This window comes from Grammomys surdaster, unplaced genomic scaffold, assembly GCF_004785775.1.
Source record: "Grammomys surdaster isolate TR1022 unplaced genomic scaffold, NIH_TR_1.0 126546, whole genome shotgun sequence".
Classification (NCBI taxonomy): Eukaryota; Metazoa; Chordata; class Mammalia; order Rodentia; family Muridae; genus Grammomys; species Grammomys surdaster.
The window spans coordinates 2057439-2082713 of NW_021621338.1; the positions used below are offsets into that span (position 1 = coordinate 2057439).

Consider the following 25275-nt stretch of genomic DNA (forward strand, 5'->3'; position numbering starts at 1 on the left):
AATACGGCAGTATTATTACGTGGAACTAGAATACGGCAGTATTATTATGTGGAACTAGAATATGGCAGTATTATTATATGGAACTAGAATATGGTAGTATTATTATGTGGAACTAGAATATGGCAGTATTATTATGTAGAACTAGAATATGGCAGTATTATTACGTGGAACTAGAATATGGCAGTATTATTATATGGAACTAGAATATGGTAGTATTATTATGTGGAACTAGAATATGGCAGTATTATTATGTAGAACTAGAATATGGCAGTATTATTATGTGGAACTAGATAATACCGTCATACTCCTCGAGCACCAGTTAGAGTCCTATCAGCTGCACTGTAGGGAACTGGTCACGATTTATGAAGATCCACAGTACACAGACTGTGTATCGCAGAGATTCCTAGGATCTCCACCATGAAATTTATATCTTTGTCCTCCACGTATAAGAATATTTGCTGCTATTATGGAGCCTGTGGGTTATCTGTGTTAAGAAGCATCATGCAGTACTAGATAGGCCTGTTCACGTAGGATAGATGTTAAGACTCATGCTCAGAGTGGACAACATGAGCAGTCTCCCTGTGCTTATCGCTGAGGTTTTAGTCTGGGAAGACAAACAGTGAGGAAGAGGACTGCAGTATAGGGGACCTTGAAGCTCACCCCTACAGTGAGACACCTACTCCAACAAGGCCACACTTCCTAATAGTGCCAGTTCCTATAGGCCAAGTAGGAGTCTACTCAAACCATCACAGTATATGTGTGTGTTTGTATATGTGTGTAGATGTGTGTAGTGAGTGTATATTTAACACTCACTTAGACTTAACAGCTAGGGTGTCTATAGACATGAGACATCGTGTTCTCCATCTCAGGGAAACCCAGAACTAGGCATGAGAAGGGAGAGGGTGTACATATACATACACACATTTTATGCACAGGTCAATACTCATAAATAATGCCTTCATAACAGGAACATGATAAAGTGGTGAAGAGGTTCTTCACCAGTCTCCCTATTACAGAGACTGTGTCAAGGCTGTGGTCTAGAAAAATGTAGAAACAATAGGAAGGACATGTTAATCTTGCTCACCGTTTTCTCAGGGCCCACACTGTGGAGCCAGCGATCTCTGTGGGAGTAGATCTGTTTGAAGCCTGCTGCTGACCTGCTGGCTGTACTACTCTCACTCAGGCCTGGCCTCAGGATGGCACTGAGATGAACCGTGGATCCCTCAGTTCCTGATGCTCATCTCCTTTGTGCGCTGCAGGTGTGTGGAATGTGCCTCTGGACAGCCGCTATGTCACACTTACTGGAACCATCACAAGAGGGAAGAAGAAGGGTCAGATGGTGGATATCCACGTCACTCTGACAGAGAAGGAGCTGCAGGAGCTGACCAAACCCAAGGAGCTGTCAAGGGAAGCAGCACCTGAAGGAAGAAGGGCCTGCCAGGTGGGGGCAGACCAGGGGCCACATGTGGTCCTCTGGACACTGGTCTGCCTGCCTGTGGTCTTTGTCCTCTCTTTTGTTGTATCTTTCTACTATGGCACCATCACCTGGTACAACATCTTTCTTGTGTACAATGAAGAAAGGACCTTCTGGCATAAGATTTCCTGCTGTCCGTGCCTCATTCTCTTCTATCCAGTGCTCATCATGGCCATGGCCTCTTCCCTGGGGCTCTATGCCGCTGTGGTCCAGCTCTCATGGTCCTGGGCAGCATGGTGGCGAGCTGCCTGTGACATGGAGAAAGGCTTCTGTGGCTGGCTCTGCAGCAAGCTGGGTCTGGAGGACTGTTCTCCCTACAGCATTGTGGAACTGCTGGAGTCTGATAATATCTCAGGCAATCTCTCCAACAAGGACCCCATCCAGGATGTAGAAACCTCTACTGTCTAGACCGCCAGTGACTTCGTTCCCAGGCCCTAGTAGTCTATAGTCATCCTACGGAATCTAGCAGAGTCTTTCCTTAAACTGTCTAATACCCTCCACAGTCCTGGAACATCCTAGCTCACACTGGTGTATCCCACCATCTTCATTATTCCAAGACGGTGGAAAACAGAAAAGCGACTTGTGCCAAAGCAGTGCATCTGAAATACAAATGCTTCTTGACTCTTTGCCCTAGAAGGACTGTTTATGTGCAACATGAAGATACATCGCAAATTCCTTCATGGGCTCGAAGGTGTCATTGGTGCCTATGACCCAGGGGAGTATGTGCCTAAATGTGACAGAAAAGATGAAGAAGCTCAGGGGTGACCAAATCCACCAAGAAAATAGATGGGGATGGAGCGACACACTTAGGGAGCTAGGCTACTAATCTAAAGACGGAGCATCGTTGTATTTTAGATAGAACTGCATATATCTAAAGCCACAAACATTGGTGAACTAAACAGGAGAGAAATGTACTTCCTTCTTTTGCAGATGTCTGGAGGCAGCCCATCCCAAGACCCTATGAAGATTTCCGGGGTTCACTGGATGGTGGCGTGTGGTCCTCAGTGCCCCTCAGTTACTGAATGTTGACTACGACTCAGTCATAGCAGTGGAGATGGAAAGAGGAGCAGACTCGACCTGTTTAAGGAGGCTTTACAAGTCCCCTCCCCCTCAGTACTTACTATATCTCATTGGCCACACTATAGTCACATGACCTCACAATCAAAGGATGCTGGGAATTGTAATCTTTCATCTGGGTAACCATATTCCTAGATGGATACTGGGGTTATGTGAATTGAGAAAAGGGGGATAGTGGCTATTGGGTAGTGGAGTACAAATCAACATCTTAGGACAGGTATTTAGATACATCCAGAATTCCAAATTACCAATGCAGCTTTATTTGTTTGTTTGTTTATTCATATAATTGTTTTGGCCCTAGTCTTACAGAGAGTTATACATAGATCTGAACACTATAGATAGATACGTTATACATAGATACGTACACTATGCATATGCCTTAGGTAGTAGCATCTCGTGTACTTGGCATCTTACCTTCTGTCAAGTGGTTTCAGGGTTCTCTGGAAAGACCCATTAGATAGGAGCAATGGTCACACAATCACGGCACAGTTCTTCCTGGAAAGGAAGGGGAACAGGGATTAACAATATTTAATTTATAAAAATGGAGAAGAGAGAGAGTACATCGTCTGAATGGTAACCCAGCAGAGATCAGTAGCTCAAAACAAACCACAGTTACCCTGTGGTTTCACCAAACCCAGGAGCCTTATTCTCTCAGGCCTTTATAGCATGAAGCTGACAGGGTTAGGAGTGATGTAACAGCTAAATCCAGATGAAGAGATTCTGGACTGGAGAAATAACAACTTCATTTTTAAGAGTGTCCTGATTTCAAAATCTTGAGTCCTGAGAAGTCAGTGAGTTTTGAGGCTTGGGTTCTTAAAAAGAGTGATCATCATTATTTTATTTTAACTAATTAATTTATTTATTTTGGTGTGTGTGTCTCAGAAAGAAGTGCTCTGAAGCACTCAACGAACCAGAGGGGTTGATCAAGCTCCCCCAAAGCCAGCCAGGGACATTTATTTAATGTATGGTGCTGAACTCCACTTTCAGAGAATTAAACAAAAAATCCTGTTAATTTGTTTGATCGAAAGGAAAAGAAAATGTGTCCAGTATTTTTGAAGATAGCTGTGGTGCTTTCTGGTACATTTCCAGAGATATGAATAATATTAATGAAATAAAGATAATAAACTCTGATTAGCATTTACTTATTTTATTGGGGGGGCTCTCAAAAATAGCTCTGAATGCTACTGTTTTCAGAAAAAGGGGTAAGCCTGTTGAGAGTCCTGTAGATGAGAGATCCTTAAAAGACTTGTCTTAAGCGTATGAGTGTTGCCTGCATGTATGTAAGTGTACCCATGCATGTCTGATTCTGAGGAGGCCAGGAGGGGTCCTACCACATATATGGCTGATTCTGAGGAGGTCAGGAGGGATTAGAGCCCCTGGAACTGGAGTTACAGGTAGTTGTGATCTGCTGTGTAGGTGCTGGGAACCAAACCCAGGCTCTCTTGGAAATGCCCATAATTGCTGGACCATCCTTCCACATCCTTCTTTGAGAGTGTTATTCTCCCACTCTGGAATGCCCACAAAGGGTTTTAGTTTGTAGTAGTGAAAAGATTAATGGGCAACATAAGGTTTCTTTCCCTCACCTCAGTTTACTTACTTATAAAACATGGACTTTAAAAGATAATATTTGATGAAAAGAGCCGAATGTGGCATCATAGGAATACAGTTGTGGTTAGGATTTTAATGATGTTTCCAAATTGTCCATATAATGCTTCAGCTGTCTGCTCGGAGCAGAAGGTGGCACATCTTTGTTCTAATGCTCGTCCAGTCTTCTCTTATGTAATGAAGGGGCCTGAGCATGACAAAAACGGCTCTGGCAGGCCTTGCCCTTTCCCCATTCCCTCTTCCCTGCTAAAACCCACTAGATTACATCCCTAAAGCTAACCACCAACATCCTTATTTGACCACTTCCTCCTCTTGACACTGACTACCAAAGTCCAACAGAACCCATGACAGACCAAAGTATAGATACCACCAAAGTCCAACTTGTTGAACCAATTAGTTTTATCGGGGCTACTTACAGGGATATGGGTAAGGGGTTACTTACAGGACCAGAAATGGAGCTGCATCGCCAAAGCTCACCTCAGCATGTGTCACAGCTCACAAAGTAGGTAAACCTGGAGCACGCTGCACAGCCTGTAGACAGTTCAGCAGGTTGGAGAGTGTCGTTTCCAAGTGACTCAATTGGTCTACATTTCTTCCAGGCAGCTTGTTTTTTTCTGAACATTACTTTTGGGAATGAGGGGGCCTAGTAAATCTGGTCAGTTTCAGGGACTTCCTGAAGCTGTTTTGAGTTGTTTATTTTCTGTCTTAAGAAACTTCCTTGCCAGATGGGATGTTTGGATCTCAAAGGAGACTGCTATTTAACATACTTAGGAGTGATACCAACCTTAAATATTCCAGCAATTTAATTTACATTTTGAAGTAAATTTTTTTCTACTTTGTTCATCATCCTGAAGGAAACACATGGTTCACAAAATTCAGTATAACAGGGCTTACTTTTTAAAACAACTCTTATTTTGTTGCAGGTTTGGGGTCATTCGGAGATTCATCAGTATGACTCAAATTTTGGTTTTAATATATTAGAAGCTTTTTATTAAAAAGGACCAGCCCAGACAGAATTCTCTAGGTAAGGCTCCAGCTATTGTTAGCCAAAGGATTATAAAGGCAACCCCCACAAAGTTATTGTAAGGGAAAATATCTGCTTAGGACTCTGAAGACCAAGTTCTCAGCACAAAGGAGATTTATTTGCCCCCAATGGGACAGAGGGCAGGGGATAAGAGACAAAGACAGGAGACAGAGGACAAGGGAGAAGGGGACGTGAACAAAGGAGAGGGAGGAGGGATATTTATGGGGATAAAGGACTGACTTTGGATAGAGGCAGAGGGGGATGAGTGAGAACAGCAAGGCCTGCCAGAGCCATGTGTGTCATTCTCAGGCTGGCTAGAGTCCCTTCAGTAGCCATGTATTCTGTTGCATTATTAATGTTTGTTCCTTTCCCCTTGATTAAGGGAAGATTTTTGTTAGAGCAAGCAATGCTTAAAATCCATGCATTTTCAAGACCATGGCCTTCTAACTTCCTGAAAGTGGATGGTTCTTGAGACGTCTATAAAGATCGTGTAGATGCAAACAAGGACAGCTACTAGAACCTCTTTTTATTCTTCCTGGGAAACAGACTTATATTGGAAGGGTGTGTGTGTATATGGAGAAGAGAGGGAGTGAAAGAAGCAGAAAGGGAGGGAGGGAAGATAAGGATGGAGAGAAGAGGAGGAGAAGAGAGAGGAAGAGAAAAGAGAGACTCTATCCCTGATAAAACTATGACATAGCTTGCAAACATCCTCTATGGTAAAGCCACAGTAACTCTAAATATGAACCATAGTAAAACTATAATTAGAAATAACATTTCAGTTTCAAAACGACTCCAAGTTTGAATGAAACCATGGAAGAATCCTCTGGGCACTTCAAGTGTCTGTCTAGACATCACTGTGTTTATTTTAAATTTTTTGTTTATTTTATGTGTATGAGTGTTTTGCCTGTATGTAGGTTTGTGTATCACATGGGTGCCTGGTGTCCTCAGAACCCAGAAGAGGGTGTGGGATCTTCTGGAGCAGGAGTTACAGATGGCCATGAGCTGTAATGTGGGTTCTGGGAACTGAACCCTAGTCCTGTGCAAGAGCAGCGAATGCACTTAACTGTTGAGCCATCTCTTAGCCTTACCAGCTTCATTTTTTTTAAACCTTCATTCCCTGAAGACTTCTTCAAGAATTCTCTAAATCATTTCCATTTTAGTGCCTGTTTTCTTCCTGCTATTTTCAACAAAGAGAATCTGATTGAACATTTCCCAGATTGAACAGAGGTTTGCAGACATTTCCCAGGTCTCTGGACCTTTTGTCCAACCACCTGAAGCTTGTGAGTCATTTTTGTGTAGAAAACAGGCAGTTTCTGTGCAAAAGTTCATCAGAAGGGAAGGACTGCTGAGAAATTTCCTTGAAAATGGTGAACACTCACGGTAATCGACAGCCTCCATTTCTAGAAAAGGGCATCTTTCCCAGCCACAGACACTCCAGGATAGCAGGAAATTCATCCCAGAGGCTAAGATCTCCATTTTGTAGAGTTGAATGCCTTTCCTACCTTTTCTATTTATTTATTTATTTATTTATTTATTTATTTATTTATTTAAAGTATATGAGTACACTGTAGCTGTCTTCAGACACATCAGAAGAGGGCACCGAATTTCATTACAGATGGTTGTGAGCCACCATGTGGTTGCTGGGAACTGAACTCAGGACCTCTTAACCACTGAGCCATCTCTCCAGCCCCCTATTTTTTTCTTTTAACTTGGAGAATGCTCACTCTTTTTTTTTTTTTAATTTTTATTTATTTATTATATGTAAGTACACTGTAGTTGTCTTCAGACACCCCACAAGAGGGCATCAGATATCATTACAGATGGTTGTTAGCCACCATGTGGTTGCTGGGATTTGAACTCATGACCTCTGGAAGAGCAGTCAGTGCTCTTAACCACTGAGCCATCTCACCAGCCCATGCTCACTCTTTCTTTGGACGTTGATCTTTTAAGGTCGTCATGTTCATGTTTTTTCTTTAGTATCATGTTTAGAAAGCCTTTAGAGGAGTTAAGTGAGTTTGTAGATTCATCTTTCACTGAGGACTCTTAACTCCAGAGTGCCAATACAAATTGCTAGTGGGAGGGATCATTATCAGTTCAGTAATAGCAATTATTTTTTTCATTTTTATTTTAAAAACTTGTGTATGCATGCATGTGCGTATGTGCATTTGAATTTACGCCAGAAGAGGGCGTCAGATCCCACGGAACTGGAATTTTGAGTAGCCTGATGTGCGTGCTGGGCTTTGAAATATTCACCCTTGCAAAAACAGTACATATTCCTAACCCGTGACCCTTTTCCTTCCTTATTTACTTTTTACTATTAAATTTATTTTATTTATTATTTATTTTTATTATTTATTTATTTATTTATTTTGGTTTTTCGAGACAGGGTTTCTCTGTGTAGCCCTGGCTGTCCTGGAATTCACTCTGTAGACCAGGCTAGCCTCGAACTCTTAAACTCAGAAATCTGTCTGCCTCTGCCTCCCAAGAGCTGGGAATAAAGGCGTGCGGCACCACTGCCCGGCTTATTAAATTTATTTATTTTAAATTTATTTATTGACTTATCGTGATGTGTGGGACACGTGGAAATCAGAGTGCAACTTGTGGAGTTGGTTCTTTTTCTCCACCATATGGGTGCTTGAAGTCTGACTGGGGTCGTCAAGCTTGATGACAAACGCCTTACACTGCTGAGCCATTTCTCTAGCCCAATACTGGCGTTTTAGCAGCTCAGTGAACAAAGCCTTGATTAGGGAGGCGGGGAGAGAATTCTGCGCATGCTCACAGCCCAGGAGCAGGGCTTCCGCGCCTTGCACGCAGAGCGGGACGTCTGGATCGGTGGGTTGCCCGGAACTGAGTTGCAACACTCTAGGTTTCCGCCCGGAAAAAGTAGCCAAACCACCTGAGGACCAGCAACCATGGCGTGGTCCGGTAATAAGGTACTGAGAGCAGGGCTTTTTCTTTTTCCTAAGCCGGGGATCTCCAGAGGGTGGTTCGGTAGCAGCAGCTGTGGGAATCGCAGCTGAGTCAGCTCTGAGGGATGAATGCCCAAAACGAAAGGTTTGGGGTTCGGAGTTCTGCATTTGAGTCTTGTGCAGCTTCACGCTCCCGTAATCCTCCCTCCTGCCTCTCCCGCTTCGCATCCTCTCTTTCTCCCTAGTTGCTTCAGTTTACTTTCTATCCACTCCACCTGCTAACACAGACGCCATTTATTGCTTCTCAACCTGGGTTCTAAAAATTTATATAAGTTAGCGAGGATAGTCCCCTACATGACAGGCTTGTAAAACCTCAGAAAGGGATTCCGTGAGATTCTGAGAATGAAATAGCTCAAGATGTAAAGTGTCATATTGTTACCTTCATAATAATTAAAAATCTCGAATTTATTGAAAGCTGTGTGAGGCACAACTAAACCTTTTATTCCTATTTAATTAAATCCTCACACCAAACCATGAGATGAACATTATTGTCCTTAGCTTGTAAGAAGGAGAGTCAAGACACGAAGAACTGAAGTGATTAGAACGTGGACACCCTTTCCATGGGTGGTAAAATATGAATGGAAATCCAAGCCATTTTCAGAGCTCTGAAAGAAAAACAAAACAAAACTGCTCTATTGCTAAGAACCAGTGACCCCCGGCTTCCTAGATTAATAATGGAAATTACAGTGAACGTTCAAAGAGATTGTTTTTGATCACTAGAGAGAGATGCAGTTGCAAGGATCCATTCATTCACCGACTCACCTATTCGTTTAATACAAACAAGATAGGGGTTTCATAACAGAGCTTGATTTTCCTCCACCTCCATTTGGGAAATTTTGATTAAATTGTGAACTCATACTGGTGTGGCTTCCTTCCTTTTTTCCTCCGCTTTCAGTTGCTGAGAACTTTGTAGCTCCCGTGAAGGACTCACGGTGGCAGATGTACTTGAGATAAAATCCTGGCAGGCTGTATTGCTTCAGTGTAGTAATGAAGAGTTGCAGTGCTCTCCCAGTTTGTCTTCCCTGGTTTTCTTACTGCTTCTAGACAAAGACTTTAAAGTATTATAAACCATTCTTCCAGTCTAGAATCTTCATACTGTCAAACTCTTTGATACCTTTCTCTGAATCTCCAATTCTTGACAAAAGACTTCTGTTCCTTTCGTGTTTGCTACTTTAAAAGTAGCATTGTGGCCATATAGTAAAGGAACATGGCTAGCATATTTTGTGATTCCTACGTTTAAAGAAGAGATTTTTATACTGAGGGAATCACTGTGGGATGTAAATGGAATTCCTCTCAAAGGTACTCTAGCTTATTGTTGTTCGTCCCCAAATAGGTTGTCATTGCTTCTGAAACATGTTAATATCAGGGTATCATGTGGTTCCATTCCTTATGAACTAAAGGAAAATAGTATTTCCTTTGAGTGTTGTAAAGAAGTCAAATTTGTGAATCATGCCCCTACTGTAGGAGCTCCTTCAGGTTTTCCAAACACCTTTAGAATCAGATGATTACCGTCTTAATTGATCACTTTTCAGTCTTTGTCTCCTAAGATGTGATGCCCAGAATCCGTCACATTCTGTCTGGTCAGCACAAATGAGACTGGTAGGATCAGGACTGTTAATTCTGCAAACAACTTTATACCTCATCAAGCCCAACAACTTTGTGCCTGACTGAATTAACAGTGAGGTTAAGTGACATTGCCTAGGGGTCAGAGCTAATTAGAGAAGTTAGGACCAGACCTAGGTCTCTGGATTGCTAATCTAGATTTTTGGTTGTTTTTTTTCCCACACCAAAAGACCCTTCATTTTCTTTCTTGAATACATTATAGTGTTTTAACAACCTAAAATGTTTGTGAGGATAGAATGGTGAAGCCGTATCATCTTGTTGACTCAGTCTACAGTTTACTTTGAAATTATGAGTTCAGATCTTCTGCAGTTTCTGTTTAATTAAATTTTGTGTGCAAAATGCATAGAGCGTCACATATGTCTTGTTTTGCATCTAATTTGTTTTATTTTCTTAGTCCCTGTGATAGTGTTAATCATGACATTGACAAACCTTAGACTCATGGGGTGAGATGGGCCTTTGGGCCTGCCTTGGGGGGGATTGTCTTGATTATGGTAACTGATGTGCAAAGACCCATCTCAACTATGGGTATGACTGTTCCCTCCTCAAAGGACTCAGGATCTTATCAAGTTGGAAAGGCAAGCTGAACACTGACACGTGTGCATTCATTGTGCTTTGGATATGACATACTGAGCTGCCTCAAGTGCCAGAGGCCTTGTTATGGCTCCCTCACTATGAGAGCTATAACCTAGAACTAGGAGCTAAGATAAAGGCTTTATCCCCTAAGTTACCCTCTCAGGGTATTTTATCACAGCAATAGGAAAGAAATGCAGAGAGTCCCCCAATATATGATTGCTATTTAGTGACCTAGTGCCATTGCTTATAATTGTAACTTCATCAGTCACAAGATTGACACCTCCGTTTATGTGGCTTTTAGGAAACATTGAAGCCATTCACAGTCTCTCCAGAGTGGAACTTTACATGTTTTTGAAACGTTTTATTTTATTTTAATTTAATTTATTTTTAATTTTTTACATTTAATTTTTTACATTTCAGATATGTTATTGAAACTTTTCATGTCTTACTTATGTACACACATATCCTCTCCCTTTACCCGTCCTCTTGAGGTAGCAGGATAGGGACCTATTCCAGAAACTTTGCTAATAACATCCTTTTTCTTGTGTACTTTCTGGGCCTTTTGTTTCTAGGCAGCTGTTGTGCTGTGTATGGATGTGGGGGTTGCCATGGGTAACTCCTTTCCTGGTGAAGAATCCCCATTTGAACAAGCAAAGAAAGTGATGACTATGTTTGTCCAACGACAGGTAAGTTTCAGATTAAGCTTAAACTTGTAACCCATGTTTTGAACACTCATTGCCTTCAGCTCCTAACATAAGACACCAGCCTCCTCTGTATTCCTAGCCTGTGTTTTTCAGAATCTGGGCGGTTTTCTTCAATGTACCCAAGCCTGCTTACCCCAAAGCCTGATTTCCTTTGCTTTTCCTGATTTGACCTGTTAGATACAACAGTTGTTAGGGGAAAGGAAAGGCAATATAAAATGTTTAATAAAACTCTCTAGAGCCAGATGACTTGCATCTGAATCCTTGCTTTACCTGTTATTTACTAACCTCAAGATCTTGAGCAAGCTGTTCAGTTTGTTTGTGTCTAGTCCAGTTATCTTTTTTCAGTGCATTACAAGTATTAATATCTTAAGTGACTTTTTAAAAAAGTCATAGCTGGGTGGCAGTGGCACAGGCCTTTGATCCTAGCACTTGGGAGGCAGAGTCAAGTGCATCTCTGAGTTCAAGGCCAGCCTGGACTACAGAGCAAGTTCCAGGACAGCCAAGATGTCACAGAGAAACCCTATGTCAAAAAAAAAACCCAAAAATAAACAAAACAAACAAACAAACAAAGAGAAAGAAAAGAAGTCATTGTTCATGCCCGATGGGTTTGATGGAGTGGCTGAGGTAGGCTCAGTTATGGCTGTTTCCCAACCCCCTTTCGATTAGTTACTTGTTGCTGCAACAAAAATAACTTGATAAAACAACTTATACAAGGGTTTTATTTTGGTTCACAGTTCCAAGGTCCAGTTAGCTATGTCAGGGAAGGCCTGGATATAGGAGCTTGAGGCAGCTGTCACATTGTATCTGCAGTTAGGAAACAGAGAGGTGAAGGTTAGTGTCCAGCTCACTAGCTCCTGGTTGTTCAGCCGAGGTCTCCAGCGTGGGGCACAGTGACACTCACAATTAGGGTGGGTCTTCCCACCTCAGTTAATCTAGCTAATTCCCCACAGGCTAACCTAATGTACATAGAGATTTGTTTCTCAGATTCTAGATCTTGTCAAGTTGACAATACTAGCTGCCACGCCCCTCTTCTACTACCTCTTCTACTTTTTAAAAATTGAGACAGTGTCTTTCCTAGCTCAGGCCGGCCTGGAACTCTCAGTTCTCATGTCTGCCTCCTGAGTGCTGGGATTATAAGCATGACGTACCATTTCAATAGGTGTTTTTCCCCTGAAGCCTCTTACACAGTTGTACCTGGTGGGCAGCTGGGGCTGGAGTTACCTGAAAGCTCACTTGGTGTAGATGTCCAAGATGGCATGCGCAAAGAAGGTGGATGATGGTGCTTTATGGCAGTTGTGAACTCAGAGACCGCTTACATATATATACGTGGAGTTTGGGAACCTCACAAGGTAGCAGCTACTTCTAAATAGTTCCCAGAGGCACTGCCTGTGTCATTGTCATAGCCTAGCTTTAGAAATCTCAGAACGCCTTTTTGCTGTTTTGTGTTTGTCAATAAGTCATTGCAGCCAGTTCACATTTAAAGATGGAGAGGAATTAGACTCTCTTCTTTTAATAAAAAGTAGCCTGCAAATGCCAAGGGATGGATGTTGGCTATCTTGGAGACATCTAATATAATGCTTCAATGCCCTGTGTGCAAAGTAAGAAAAAAATAATATTCCCTATCAGACAGAGTTGCTTTCAGGAATAAAATAATTCTATAAACTGGGCATGCTGATGTATGCCTATAACCTCAGCCCTCAGAAAGGGGGCATTGAGGTCTGCATAGGCTACACAGCAAGTTTTAAAGCCAATTTGGGCTACAGGAAAAGACCCTGCTTCAAAAACAGCTTCCTAGGTTTCTGTTTCTGGTATAAAGAAAAAACAAAACACAAAAACCTATTGAAAAAATAACTTAGAGGAGAAAGGGTTTATTTTATTTAGTTCATGGTCCAGGTTACAGCCTGTCATTCTGGGAAAGTGAAGGAGGCAGGAACTGTTAGTCACAGGGAAGTCAGGAGCAGAAAGAATGAAGCATGCACAAATATTGTGCTGATATGAAAAGTAAGACCTACAGATAATGAAAAGTCTGCTTAGGTGCTGGAGAGCTGGCTCACAGATTAAGATCACTGGCTGCCCTTCCAGAGAATGTGATTGATTCCCAGCACCCACATGGTGGTTCACAAATACCTGCATCTCTAGTTCCCAGGGATCCATACTCTCAGGGCACCAGTACAAATTGAGCAGACACACATACAGGCAAAACACCATCTACATACAGTAATGAAGGAATTTTTAAAGACTAGAAAAAGTCTGCTTAGGGCATTGCTGTCATTGTTGGTAGTCCTGTGTTTGTTTTTATCTAGTATCTGGTGGCCCTAGGGACCTGCTTAAGGAGGTATGGTCTTCCTGCTCCCTGAAGGTCAGGTGTCCTCTTCCTCCTACACTGTTTGAATAGCCTTCAGCCTCTGGATATTCCTTCCTAGGTATTTTCGGAAAGCAAGGATGAGATCGCTTTAGTCCTCTATGGTACAGACAGCACTGATAATGCCCTTGCTGGAGAGGACCAGTATCAGAACATCACAGTGCACAGACATCTGATGCTACCAGATTTTGATTTGTTGGAAGACATCGGAAACAAAATCCAACCAAGTTCTCGACAAGCTGATTGTATCCTTTTTGTGTCCAAAAAGACTAGAAATTTCCCTTTTTCTGGAGAATTATAATCCAGTTTGGTGAGTCTCTTCCAGAGTCCAAGATATGAATATCTGGGTATATTTTCATCTAAGTAAAGGGGTACGTGCAATCAATATGGAGTTAATGGATACTCAGCTCCAGGGCCTCTAGTGTCTTGCTCTATCTGCCCTGTGATATTGAGAGGTTGAGAAGTACAGGAAGGGGGAAATCCTAGGGAGTATGTGCATATGTTGACCAGGGACTGGGTTTGGTTTCACTGTTTGGAGGCTGTCTTAAGAGTTTATTGCTGTGAAGAGACACCATGAGTACAGCATGACTCTTATAAAGGACAACATTTAATTGGGGCTGGCTTACAGTTCAGAGGTTTAGTCCGTTATCATGGCAGGAAGCATAGCAGTGTCCAGACACAGTGCTGGAGAGTAGCTGAGAGTTCTGCATCTCAATTCACAGGTGGAGAGGGGGCAGGAGGGGGGGAGAACAAGAGAGAACGAGTGAGCGAGAGAGAGATATTAGAGTTCTAATTTTAAGAGTGTATTTTTAGTATTTTTCTAAAAAATTAGTAGTGCCATTCTTGACCACTAGGAAGTGCTGCCGTGTTTGATGTGACTTGCTAATGATGCTTTATGGCTTGCATTGTATTTAAGAGTGGACTGCTGACCACGTATGGGTTCTAGGAACTGTTAAATGACATCTTAGGGTTTTTGTTAAATGAGTATGTGTTAAATCTCTTGTTCCCCCCCCCCCCCACACACACACTATTTGTTAGGATGTATACGTTGATAGAAAGCACTTTTGAAATAAAATCTGGAAGAGGGGCACATGGGGCAAGCCTTTTCAAGTCATCCAGTGTCTACAGTTGCCAATAGTGTAGGCTTTGCTGGGAGAAACTGTGATGTTCATGGGAAGGAGGGAGTGTTGTTATTCTTTCAACCCTTAACTGGCTGAGTCCTGGACGCCCTGATTGTATGCATGGATTTGATTCAGCGTGAAACCATGTGAGTGTCTCACCTGAAGACAGGAGTGGGACTTTCTGAGAAAAACATGGGTTGATGTGTTCAGAGGCTGTGTGGTTCGTTATTAATCAAGTAGCACGTTAGTCTGCTAACATCTTTCTAGCTTTTGAAGGTTTAAATGAAGGGCTACCTTTGGTGGGAGTTTCTCTGGGTGAAATAAGTATTTGGCATACTTTGGTTTTCTTATTTGGCTTAAACTAGTTACCCCAAATCTTTAAAAAGTACTAAGTGGTATGATCCATAAGTAGTTGGTGTGCTGTACACAGTACCTCTGTCAGCTTCCTGACCCATGATTCACTTAATTACTGTGTCTTAAAAGTGTCTGCCCTTGAACATATAGGGTTGCATTGTTAGAAAAGACATTTTACGATCACATCCTGGGCCTGAATCTGTATTATTGTTTCTAAGTCTGTATCCTTTGGGAAGTCTTGCAGCTAATCCCAGGGGTAGTTCCCAGCAAGACATTTGGGAAGTGAAGCTGCCAGGCTGATGTCTTCTTATGCCTGGGAATGCCTTGTTTATGCTCTGAAGCTGTGCAGGTGGGAAGGCATGGTTTTAAATCACAGTGCTAGGAACCAGGGCTGGGGACACAGAATATTATATTTTATAATGCTCAGCCAAGCGTGACCTCTATGAAGCTGATTCCGTGTTTAATAGGAACTCAACTAAACTTGGAGCACGTAATCACACTCAGTCAGTTATGTCTAGAGTCACTCATTCGCCTCTCTGATCAGTGACCAAATGACTCTTAACTCTCCACAAAAATATCAGGAGACTTACTTCCTTTAAAAAAGCTTTTTTTAAAAAAAAGTTTTATCTTGTGTCTCTGTGCACACACACATACACACACATGCATCCACTTCTGTGTGCATGCTACACATGTTGGCTTATGTTGGAGGCCAGAGGACAACTTCATGGAGTTAGTTTTCTTTGTGTGCCCTGGGTGAATTTTGGTGATTGAATGCAGATCGCAGGCTTGCACAGCAGTTGTCTCTCTGTCGTGAGCCACCTCCCTAGGCCTCAGAGAATGACTTCTATATGTGATCATTCTGTCTTTTAGAGGAAAGAAGTTTGGGAAGAAGCATATTGAAGTGTTCACTGACCTCAGCAGCCCGTTCAGCCAAGACCAACTGGACATTATAATTTGTAACTTGAAGAAGTCTGGCATCTCCCTGCAGTTCTTGTAAGATCCTGAGAATAATGTATAGAGAATCTCAGCATCCCTCATGCACTGAGCAGGGCTCTGTATAGATGGCTCCCAGGAGGCTTCTGTTTTAGCTGAGCAGGGGGATCTGCTAGGTGGCTGATTGGCTACCCTGCATATGTCGGCCATTCCTGTGTTCATGGAACTATTCTGAGACGTGGTGAGAAAGAAGAGAAAATAGTGGTACAGAGAAACTGAGCTCAGTAGCAAATCACTGCTTTCAGAATCTGCTTTTTTTTTAAACAAAAAACAAACAAACAAACAAACAAGAAAAACAACTCCTTCTTTTGAGACTATTCAGTTTATCTCCTGTCTGCATAGATGGCATCAGAACCCTGATAGTTTGTTTCTTGTGTGGCTCAGAGAGTGTCATCTACAAACAGCAGTAGATTGAGGGTAGACAGAACTATTATGTTGGGAATCAATTTATATCACATACAGTGTGTATGCTTAACACATTCTCAGGATGCAGACACATAATAAAATGTAATTTGTTATGTACATTATAAAATTGGGGGAGAAAAATGTGTATTTTATAGTTTAAAAGGAAGAGGGTCCCTCCTCTCACAGGAACTTGAATTTCCCCTCTAGCTTTTACTTTCTGTGTCTTACATCCCCACTAAAAAATTCCTGTCATACTAATCCTTCCTGCTGCATTTAAAACCCATTTCTTCTCATCCTATTTTTGGCCAAAGCAGAGTGATGATACAGGATGTTGAATTATTAATCTGATCAGGGACGATCACTTTTCAAATTGAGAGCTGCACTAAGAAGCCTTCTGTTCAGAGTGGTAAGCCTGTGGCCTCGTAGACTGCCTGCCGTAGGGAATTACGAACCCCTGTAGCATGTATGTGTATCCCCCTTAAGACTGCTGAGGGACGTCTTCCTGTGGGACTATAGAGAAGACTTCAGAAGAGTCCACCACATTGGCTCTTGTTAAGATGGTACTTTAGCGGAATTAAGTGCTTTTTAAGTGACAGTCGTCACTGAGCTGGGGTTTCTCAATGCTGCAGAAGGCTTAGCTCAGTCTCCTGCCCCTGATCTCAGGATGCCTCCTGTCTGAAGCATATTGTACTCACTTTCTGCTGAGGTCATTTGAAAGAGCTGCCTTTAATCTCTTTATCTTTCTACATGAGTCCACAGCAGCGTACTCGGGAGGAAGGTAGTCTTTCTTCCCTTGCTTGCACTGCACTGGATGTGTTGGCTCCCTTGCATATGTTTTCTCCCTGTATGACAAGCTGCCACCTGCTGTTCAGGGCATTCCATGTATTGCCAGCTGCCTTAGATTCATTTAAATGTACTTATTCCTTCAGCATAGTTTTTAGCTTCTTCTACTCAGGTCAGATACAGCAGAGAAAGAGCTGTTACTGTAACTTTTTCTAGGATAAGCTTCCTCAAGCTTCACTTTCATGTTATTTTTCTCTTCCTGGGTGATGCTACAGTAACAGTCAATACCTATTGCAAACAGGCTGTCACACACACACACACACACACACACACACACACACAAGTGCTTTAGCTCAACGTGTCATGCAGGCCATGGTGCGGATCCATCATGCTAAGTAAACAGAGGAAAAGCTTACACAGAAAGCCTTATTGTAAGTATAGAAAGCAGAATGATTGATGGTCTGTAAAGTATTCATTTCCCACACCTACAGTGTGGGAAAAGGGCTATCTGACTCAGCTGTCTGTGAGTCAGATATGCCAGAGCACAAGGGCTTCACCCTGTTGGTCAGGTGACCAAGTAGCTCTGGTCCAGTTATTTCCCTCAGACTGTTGATTCCTGATATTCTTGTAAGTTTGAAGTCAGAGGGTGGAACCCTTGAGTCCTTCAGAGGTATACTGTGAGACACACTGTGACACATTACAATGTCCACAATGAGATGTTTTCTATGCTTTGTCTTGTTTGTGTTTTTGTCTTGTGTGTGGTTTTTATTTATTTTAGGGGAGGTTACAAGGGTGGGGGATGGATATGAGAGGCCAAGAGATGAGTGGGCTGTGGTGGATGATGTGAAACTCACAAGGAGTCAGTAGAAAGACAAAACAAAGCACCCCGAGTCCTTAGCTAGTAGAGTTGGGCTCCATGAGCTTGCCTCAGTCAATTCCCGTTGCTGTGACAATACAGGCCAGGTGGTTTATAAACAGTTTCCCCTCACAGGTCTCGGGGAAGGTAAATCTGAGTTCACAGTGCCAACACAAATTTTGTATTTGGCGGTGGGGATGTCTGCCTCCCAGGTGATGCTGTGACATCACATGACAAGAAGGACAGAAAAGGCAGAAGGGTGCTTAGTACCCTGCACAGCCATCAGTCAACCTGATGACCCCCACCCCACTTAAGTTTTTTTCAATATAGGAAATTTGGGGCACAGACCATAGTAGAGCTGTGTGGAAGAGGCCATTCTGAGAGGGCAACTGGTACACCGCAGCGAGGTGAACCATGGAGATGGAGAGAAAGGCTCCAGGATCTGGCTGTAACTGTTCATTTCCCACACAGAGAGCCTTTTAGTTATTTGGTTGCCGGCAGCCAGTTTCCCCTTTTTATCAAATCAAAGGAGTGTTGGCTATTTAAAGCTAAAGTAGTACTTGGGTCGACACATGGCATTTGACAGATAAAATTTCGGAGCTGAGTAAGGTTGACTGATAGGCAGGCATCTTCCCCATTGGTAGTAACAGTCACAGTGTTGGAATCCAGAGCTCATCTTCTTTCCTTGCAATCTCTCCTGATAGTCTGCCTTTTCTGATTGACAAGAACGTCGAGCCTGGGGAGAGAGGCAACCTTGGCTCCAGCTTGGACCACCACGCACCCTCCTTCCCTCAAAAAGGACTTACTGAGCAGCAAAAGGAAGGCGTCCACATGGTGACAAGGGTGATGCTGGCTTTAGAAGGTGAAGATGGGCTGGATGAAATTTATTCCTTCAGGTAGGAAGTGGGAATGCCAGCGGCCACTCTCGGTCTTCCCACATGGATATCCCTCGTCAGACATCTCCTTTATGCTGTCTTTCTCTGAGCTGCTCTTGACTTAGCAGTCATTCTTTAATAAGTGTTCTGACTTTTATTAAAGAGGTCTCCAGCTCACTCTTAATCTCCTTTTATTAGTTGGTATGGTTTACACAGGGTTCTCATTTATTTCCAGATGTGCGACTGAAGTTGGGAGTATATAGAAGCCTTAGAGACAGAGCGATAGACTTCATCTTTATTCCAAGCTTGGGGCACATTTCTTGGACCACATTTACACTTATACATTTATTAAACCCATTTAAAAAATGTTTAAGTTCTTTTATTAGTATATACTGGTTGTAGGTAATTGTTTTTGTTATGTCTTTTCATTCACATGAATTACGTCTTTTGGTCACACTCACCCCCCTCTTGTCCTCCCATTCCTGATGATCCCTCTTTTCTCTGCATTTCCTTTCTGCTTTCATGTCTGTTTTTGTTTTTGGTGACCTGACGGGTTTACCCAGTGAGGGCTGCTTACTGGAGTGTGGGTGAGGGATTACTCATGTAGACGGTGACTGGTCCACCTGTAGTTATGGTAGTGAAGAAAATGTCTCTCTTCTTCGCCCACCAAAAGGAAAAGAAAATCTCTCCTCTTTTCTTATAAACTGTTAACTGCCTGTAGATCTTTGAGGGAAGGGCAGAGCCTGTGAGCCCCTCCACGCCGTGATGGAGTGTTGAAAGGCCCAGGCTTACATGATTGTAACATAGCATTCTGCAACATTCCACCGCTTCCTCTGGGTTTTACAATTTTTTATGATCCTCGTTCTATACTGTTCCCTGAGCCTTGTAGGGGATAATATAGATGTTCTATTTAGGGATAAACATTCAATAAACGCTTACTTTTAGCACTTTGACCACCTATAGTCCTACCTGTAGTAATTGCCACCTACTACAAAAAGATTCTCTGACAAAACCTGATATAGCACCACTAATCTATGTACATTAACATAAATGTTAAGAAGATAATTTGAAGGGCCTGGAGGGGTGGCCCAGTGGTTAAAAGTATTTCCTGCTCTTCCAGAGGTCCTGAGTGTATCCTCACATGCATATACCCAAACAGACACAGTCACAGACACACAGTGTTTAATAAAGACAATTTGAGGGGGATATTATGGCCATTTAATAAAACAGGAGTAGCTTCTTCACTCGGGCCTATCACCTCTGTAGCCACGGGCTTTTGATAGGGTTTACAGTACTAGATGTGGCCCTTCTTCTGTGTCGTGGATCTTAAATTCAAGCATGGAGAGATTAGTTGACGTAACAGTCATGCTACAGTCTGATCTGTGGACTGAGTAAGACCTCTTATGACAGTTCTCTCAGCAGTCTGCAAAGCATTTTCCAGCATTGAGAAAGCTACACATCGGAGACCAAGCTTCTCACTCAGCATTGCCTTGCTTTCCCTGTGACCTGCAACCAAAGCACATGGTGCCTTGTGCTGTAGGGTTTTACCACATAGTCTGTTGTGCAACACACAGTAGAGGCAGTAGTCCTATTGTTTGGGGGATCTCACAAGTTTCCCTCACCAGTTATTCATAGTAGTAACCTGCCCCTGGGATTCTCACTTAGTAACCTGTGGCTTCTGGGACAGCTTTGTCACCCACACAGGAAACCTGGACCTCTCTGCTCAAAGTCTTTAAAGTTCTATCTTCTAATTGGCTTACAGAGAGGAAAGTTTCCTTATGGCCTAGAAAGAGTTTTAGGAAAAAAAAATATGTATGTATGTATGTATGTATTTTTTTTTACTTTATTTATTTGTATGAGTGTTTTGCCTGCATGTATGTCTACATGTATGCCTATTGCCCACAGAAGTCAGAAGAAGGTATTGGATCCCCTACAACGGAGTTACAAATGGGTTACACAGATATGAGTGTTGGGAATTGAACAAGAGTCCTCTGCAAGAGCTGTCCATGCGCTGAATCCCTGAGCCATCTCTCCAGCCTCCTTATAACTTTTTCATAGAGCCTTAGTTTGGGTTGACTTTCCACGTCTCTTTACCACTCATCTGTACTTAAACATTTCCACCTCTAGTAGGTCTCCTTCCACTTTCATAGTATGTGTTCTGTTCACACACACACACAGACACACGTACACACATATACAAAGATACACACAGACACACACATGCACACACACAGACACACATACACACATATACAAAGACACACAGACACACACACAGACACACATATACATAGACACACACAGACACACACACGCACACACACAGACACAGACACAGACACGCATACACATATACAAAGACACATACACACATACTCACACAAAGTTTAGGCTTCTTTTGTTCCCTCATATGAACCCTTTCTGGTTTCCTGCACTCTGTAAACTCATCTCCCATACAATCTACATATGTAAAAATCAGAAGCCAGGCTCCACATAATACAGACAAGAGACTGTGTATTATTTATCTTTCAGAGCCTGGCTTATCTCACCTTATATATTTTTCAATTCTATCCACTGTCTCACAGATTTTATAATTTCCCTTTTCTTTAAAGCTGAATACAATTCTATTATGTATATGGGCTCCATTTTCATTACATAAGCTGATGGCCATCCAGGCTGGTTTCTTTGCCTACTGTAGTGAATAGGACAGCAATAAACATGGTATACAGGTATCTCTGTGGTAGGATGCAGGGGCCTTTGGGGAGATGCTCAGAGTTGTACAGCTGCAGAATGCCTGACTTCACATTAGCTTCCACAGTGGCTGTACCAGCAAGAACCAGTTTTAATTATGAGAAGTGGTGTCATGTCTGAGACTGTCAGTGTTCCTTTACTTTTCGATACAGGTTTTAGAGAGCATTATGGCTTTGATTTGGGGCTTCTTTTTCTTTTTAACTTTAGATCATTAAATAGTTTGAGCAAGCCCTATTACAACAAATAAGCAAACCAAACTCCTCTTGGATAAGTATAAACAACTAAAACATCCAAAGTCCAAGCTGAAAATGTAAGGAATTCATAACCAGTGTCATTACAATGTTGGTGTTATGAAGGGAGCATGTTCACCTTGGTGTTGGAAGGGGAAATGAAATCCCTGGCTGAGTGGTAATGGCACATGCCTTTAATCCCAGCAGAAGCAGTGGGAGTCAATCCTGGTCTACAGAGTGAGTTCCAGGACAGCCGAGGTTTCACCATGAAATCCTGACTTGAAAAACAACCAAAGGGATGAAACCCCTGAAGTACCATGTAACACTAAAAGAAACTGCTTTTCTCGTTGATCTGTAGAAGCCATGGGAGAGACTATGTCTATTATCTGTCTTATTCTCTGTTAGAGTTGGATATACACTTACTCTGAGCAAAGGACCCAGGAAGAGTTATATTGTATATGATGCCATATTTTTGAGGAGTGAAACTTGGCAAAGGTGGCTGTACAGAGTTGGTCAAGTAGTGACGTGTGGGTTCAGTCTCAGGATAGTGCTGCCTTTGTTTAGGAATTAATCCCATGGATCTGTTGCTACATGGCATTGAGGGCTGTACGCAAAGTTCTCAGTTGAAGTAGGTCAGCAATTGGCATTTTTATGAGTAGCAACAGTCGACCTCTTTTCTCAGATACAATTTTTAAGTATTTCTGGAAATCTGTAATTGACAAGGAATACACCATAATTTTGTAAATATGGAACCCCCTGAAATTATCAGTAACTTGGAATGGAATTGTAATTTTCCAAGGGGTCACCAAAGGCATTAGTGAGAAATCCTATAAAGGATGTCTATAAAGTGAAGCATCTCGATTAATACGTGCTGTTGTCTCACTGGGTGCAAGACGTGCGCTCTTAAGCTGTTTCGCCCTCCGCTTTGGTAATAGATAGATGTCTTAAGCTAATGTGTAGTGAGCTAGTATACATTTACTATCTTAAAATTATCTTCCCCTTTGCCCCAGCAAGCAGATAAATTATTGATAAATTATTGTTTGTGTGTCTTAGTACTTTAAAGTACTTTGGTCTCGGGTCTTCCCCGAGACATGACACTACTTCTCATAATTAAAAATGGTTCTTGCTGGTACAGCCACTATGGAAGCTAAAGTGCTTTGGTCACAGTGAAGCCTTGGGTTAGAACTTTGTCATTCACATACAGTGACTGTTCTTATTTAAGTCAATTGTAAACAACTGGATTTTCAAATTCAGTTTCTCTGAAACTGCACATGTATGATCTTCGGTTCAGTGATCATAGAAATGAAATCAGAGACTAAAGACTGAATGTTCAGGCAAAAATTTTAATTGGAAAGAAGGGCTTGAGGGAAAAGAACAACATTGGCTGTGAGAAATTATATACATATTTTTAAAAATTATCCTTTTACAGAATCCATACCTCATGGTTGTCATGGATGGACTAGTAATGTCTCATAAGACAGATTAGATCTGGTACAGATGTAGTCATTTTTCACAAGCCCAAAGCTACTATGTGTACTATGAACTTTGGAAGTAGGGGTTCAGGCAGAGCAGCTGCTTGCTGCCATGGGTCTGAGGACTGGAGTCTGTTGCGGTCTCTCTTGACTCTAACTTGGTAGGTAATGTCAGGTAGTTCTCTACCACTTCATAGATTCTTCTTTTGTCTGTACCAAGGACATCAGTCATAAGGACTGGCTTGTACACTGTATATATTAGACCATCAATTCCTTTGCTCTTTATCTTATTGCCTGCCACATTCTACCTCTCATGTGGTCTTGTTTGATTAAAGGCAGATAAAACCAGACTTGAATTTTACTCTCCCCTCCATCCCTGAGACAGGGTTTTATTGTGTTGCCCTGGCTGTCCTGGAACTCACTATGTAGAGCAGGCTGGCCTCAAAGTGAGATTTAGCCTGCTGCCTCTGCCTCCCGAGTGCTGAGATTAAAGGTATGTGCCACCATACTTGGCTGAATGCCACTGTCGTTTAAATGAAGCAATGCACTATGTTCCATTTATCTTCTCTCTGCCCTTCTCTGCATTAAAAACCTGTAGAGCTATCTACTTTACATAAAGACCAAACAGGCTACTGATTCCTTTATTCCCTAGGCAGTATTTATGTAACTCTCCCTGTTGTGTGCATATAAAACCATCCTGTCTTTTATTTAGGGGAGTTGGCATTAAGTAATGAATTGTGAGCAGAGCTGCTATAGACTGGTACCTTGACTTTGATACCCAGAGCTGGGGCTCATGCCCTCTTGCCTGTTTTCTGGGGGTGGCTGAGTGCCTTCCATTGTGTTCCAAGTCACTGGTGAATGTGTTTTTATCATCTCCTCAATGATGTCTTTGGTCCAGCATAAATGTTAAGAATCACCGGTATAGCAGAAAGAAATGATCTAGGCGGGAGGGCCAAGCAGTCCCTTTTCCCCCTCAGGACAGTGACTGGAGTTCTCCCTCCAAAGCCAGCTCACTTGTCTCTGGCTCCTTCCCAGCCATGGTTGTCATTTTCCTACTGCCTGCTGCTCTTTCTCTCTTTATAATCAACAACAGCCTACGTCTCATTCGAGTAAAATAAGGAAACCATCTCATCTAGATTACCATTAGAAAATTATTTTTCATTATGTGTTTTCCTTTATTAAGTGAGAGTCTACGACAACTGTGTGTCTTTAAGAAGATTGAGAGGCGTTCCATGCCCTGGCCCTGCCAACTGACCATTGGCCCCAACTTGTCTATAAAGATTGTAGCCTATAAATCGGTAAGTGGTAAAGTACACTTTAAAAAAGGCAGTGTTACCAGGCAGATGAATATGCTTATATAAGAAGCTGACAATTCATGTGTGAGTTACTCAGAGTATAATTACTGCCTCTCTTACTGTTCTCCTTTTTGATTTAATCTTTGTATAGCTTTTCATCTAAAAGGCATGCGAGGAGAGGCTTTACAAATTGTTTATAATATGGCTTGATTCCCTCTTCCTCAGGAATTCAGGCCTCTGTGTCTTTTCCTTTTAGAGGAAAGAAAATGTGATGGACTAACTTGTATTTGTATGTCATAGAGGGATGTTAGTAATATGACAGAGTTATGTGTACAGCTGTGCAGATATCATTACACCTAATTCAGTTACTAGTGGTCCAATAGTAATAGCATCTATAGGATGTCAAAAATGTCGGCTTGTTAGTGTCAGGTTGTGTGTTAGTACTCATATGCATCTGCACATCAGAGTTCACTTTCAAAAATCAGGAACCTTCCGCAGTTATTTAAATTATAGTCTGAGTAAAAATCTGATCTAAGCTTCAGCATGAGCTTCCTTGGTCCCCCCTTTAAATATATGCTAAAAATATAATTAAATCTGAGAAATAAGTATACAGATATTTTTGTATGTTTAAGAACTTAATCCCCAAATACATGATAAGAACCACAGAGGTGATTTTGAGTTATTTTGGTTTCTGTCAAGGCCAAAAGAGTGTGCCTAGGGATGAAAATA

At 42.1% G+C, this 25275-nt stretch overlaps 2 protein-coding genes across 4 annotated transcripts in view; both read left to right on the top strand.

The window, feature by feature from the left end:
- Positions 1-1882, top strand: part of Tmem169 (transmembrane protein 169) — a 2943-nt gene extending 1061 nt beyond the window's left edge. The window contains exon 2 of the mRNA XM_028760543.1: positions 1260-1882. Within this exon, the coding sequence (XP_028616376.1) occupies positions 1260-1882 (623 nt within the window). The remainder of the gene's footprint in view (positions 1-1259) is intronic.
- Positions 1883-7951: 6069 nt separating this feature from the next.
- The window catches only part of Xrcc5 (X-ray repair cross complementing 5), a 98070-nt gene continuing 80746 nt past the window's right edge, over positions 7952-25275 (top strand). The window contains exons 1-7 of one of the 3 annotated variants that reach the window (XM_028760676.1): positions 7952-8113; positions 10918-11031; positions 13473-13656; positions 14630-14678; positions 15757-15879; positions 18628-18819; positions 24435-24549. In XM_028760676.1, the coding sequence (XP_028616509.1) occupies positions 8093-8113; positions 10918-11031; positions 13473-13656; positions 14630-14678; positions 15757-15879; positions 18628-18819; positions 24435-24549 (798 nt within the window). In that variant the 5' untranslated portion in view covers positions 7952-8092. The remainder of the gene's footprint in view (positions 8114-10917; positions 11032-13472; positions 13657-14629; positions 14679-15756; positions 15880-18627; positions 18820-24434; positions 24550-25275) is intronic. The other 2 variants (XM_028760678.1, XM_028760677.1) reach the window with 2 other exon arrangements.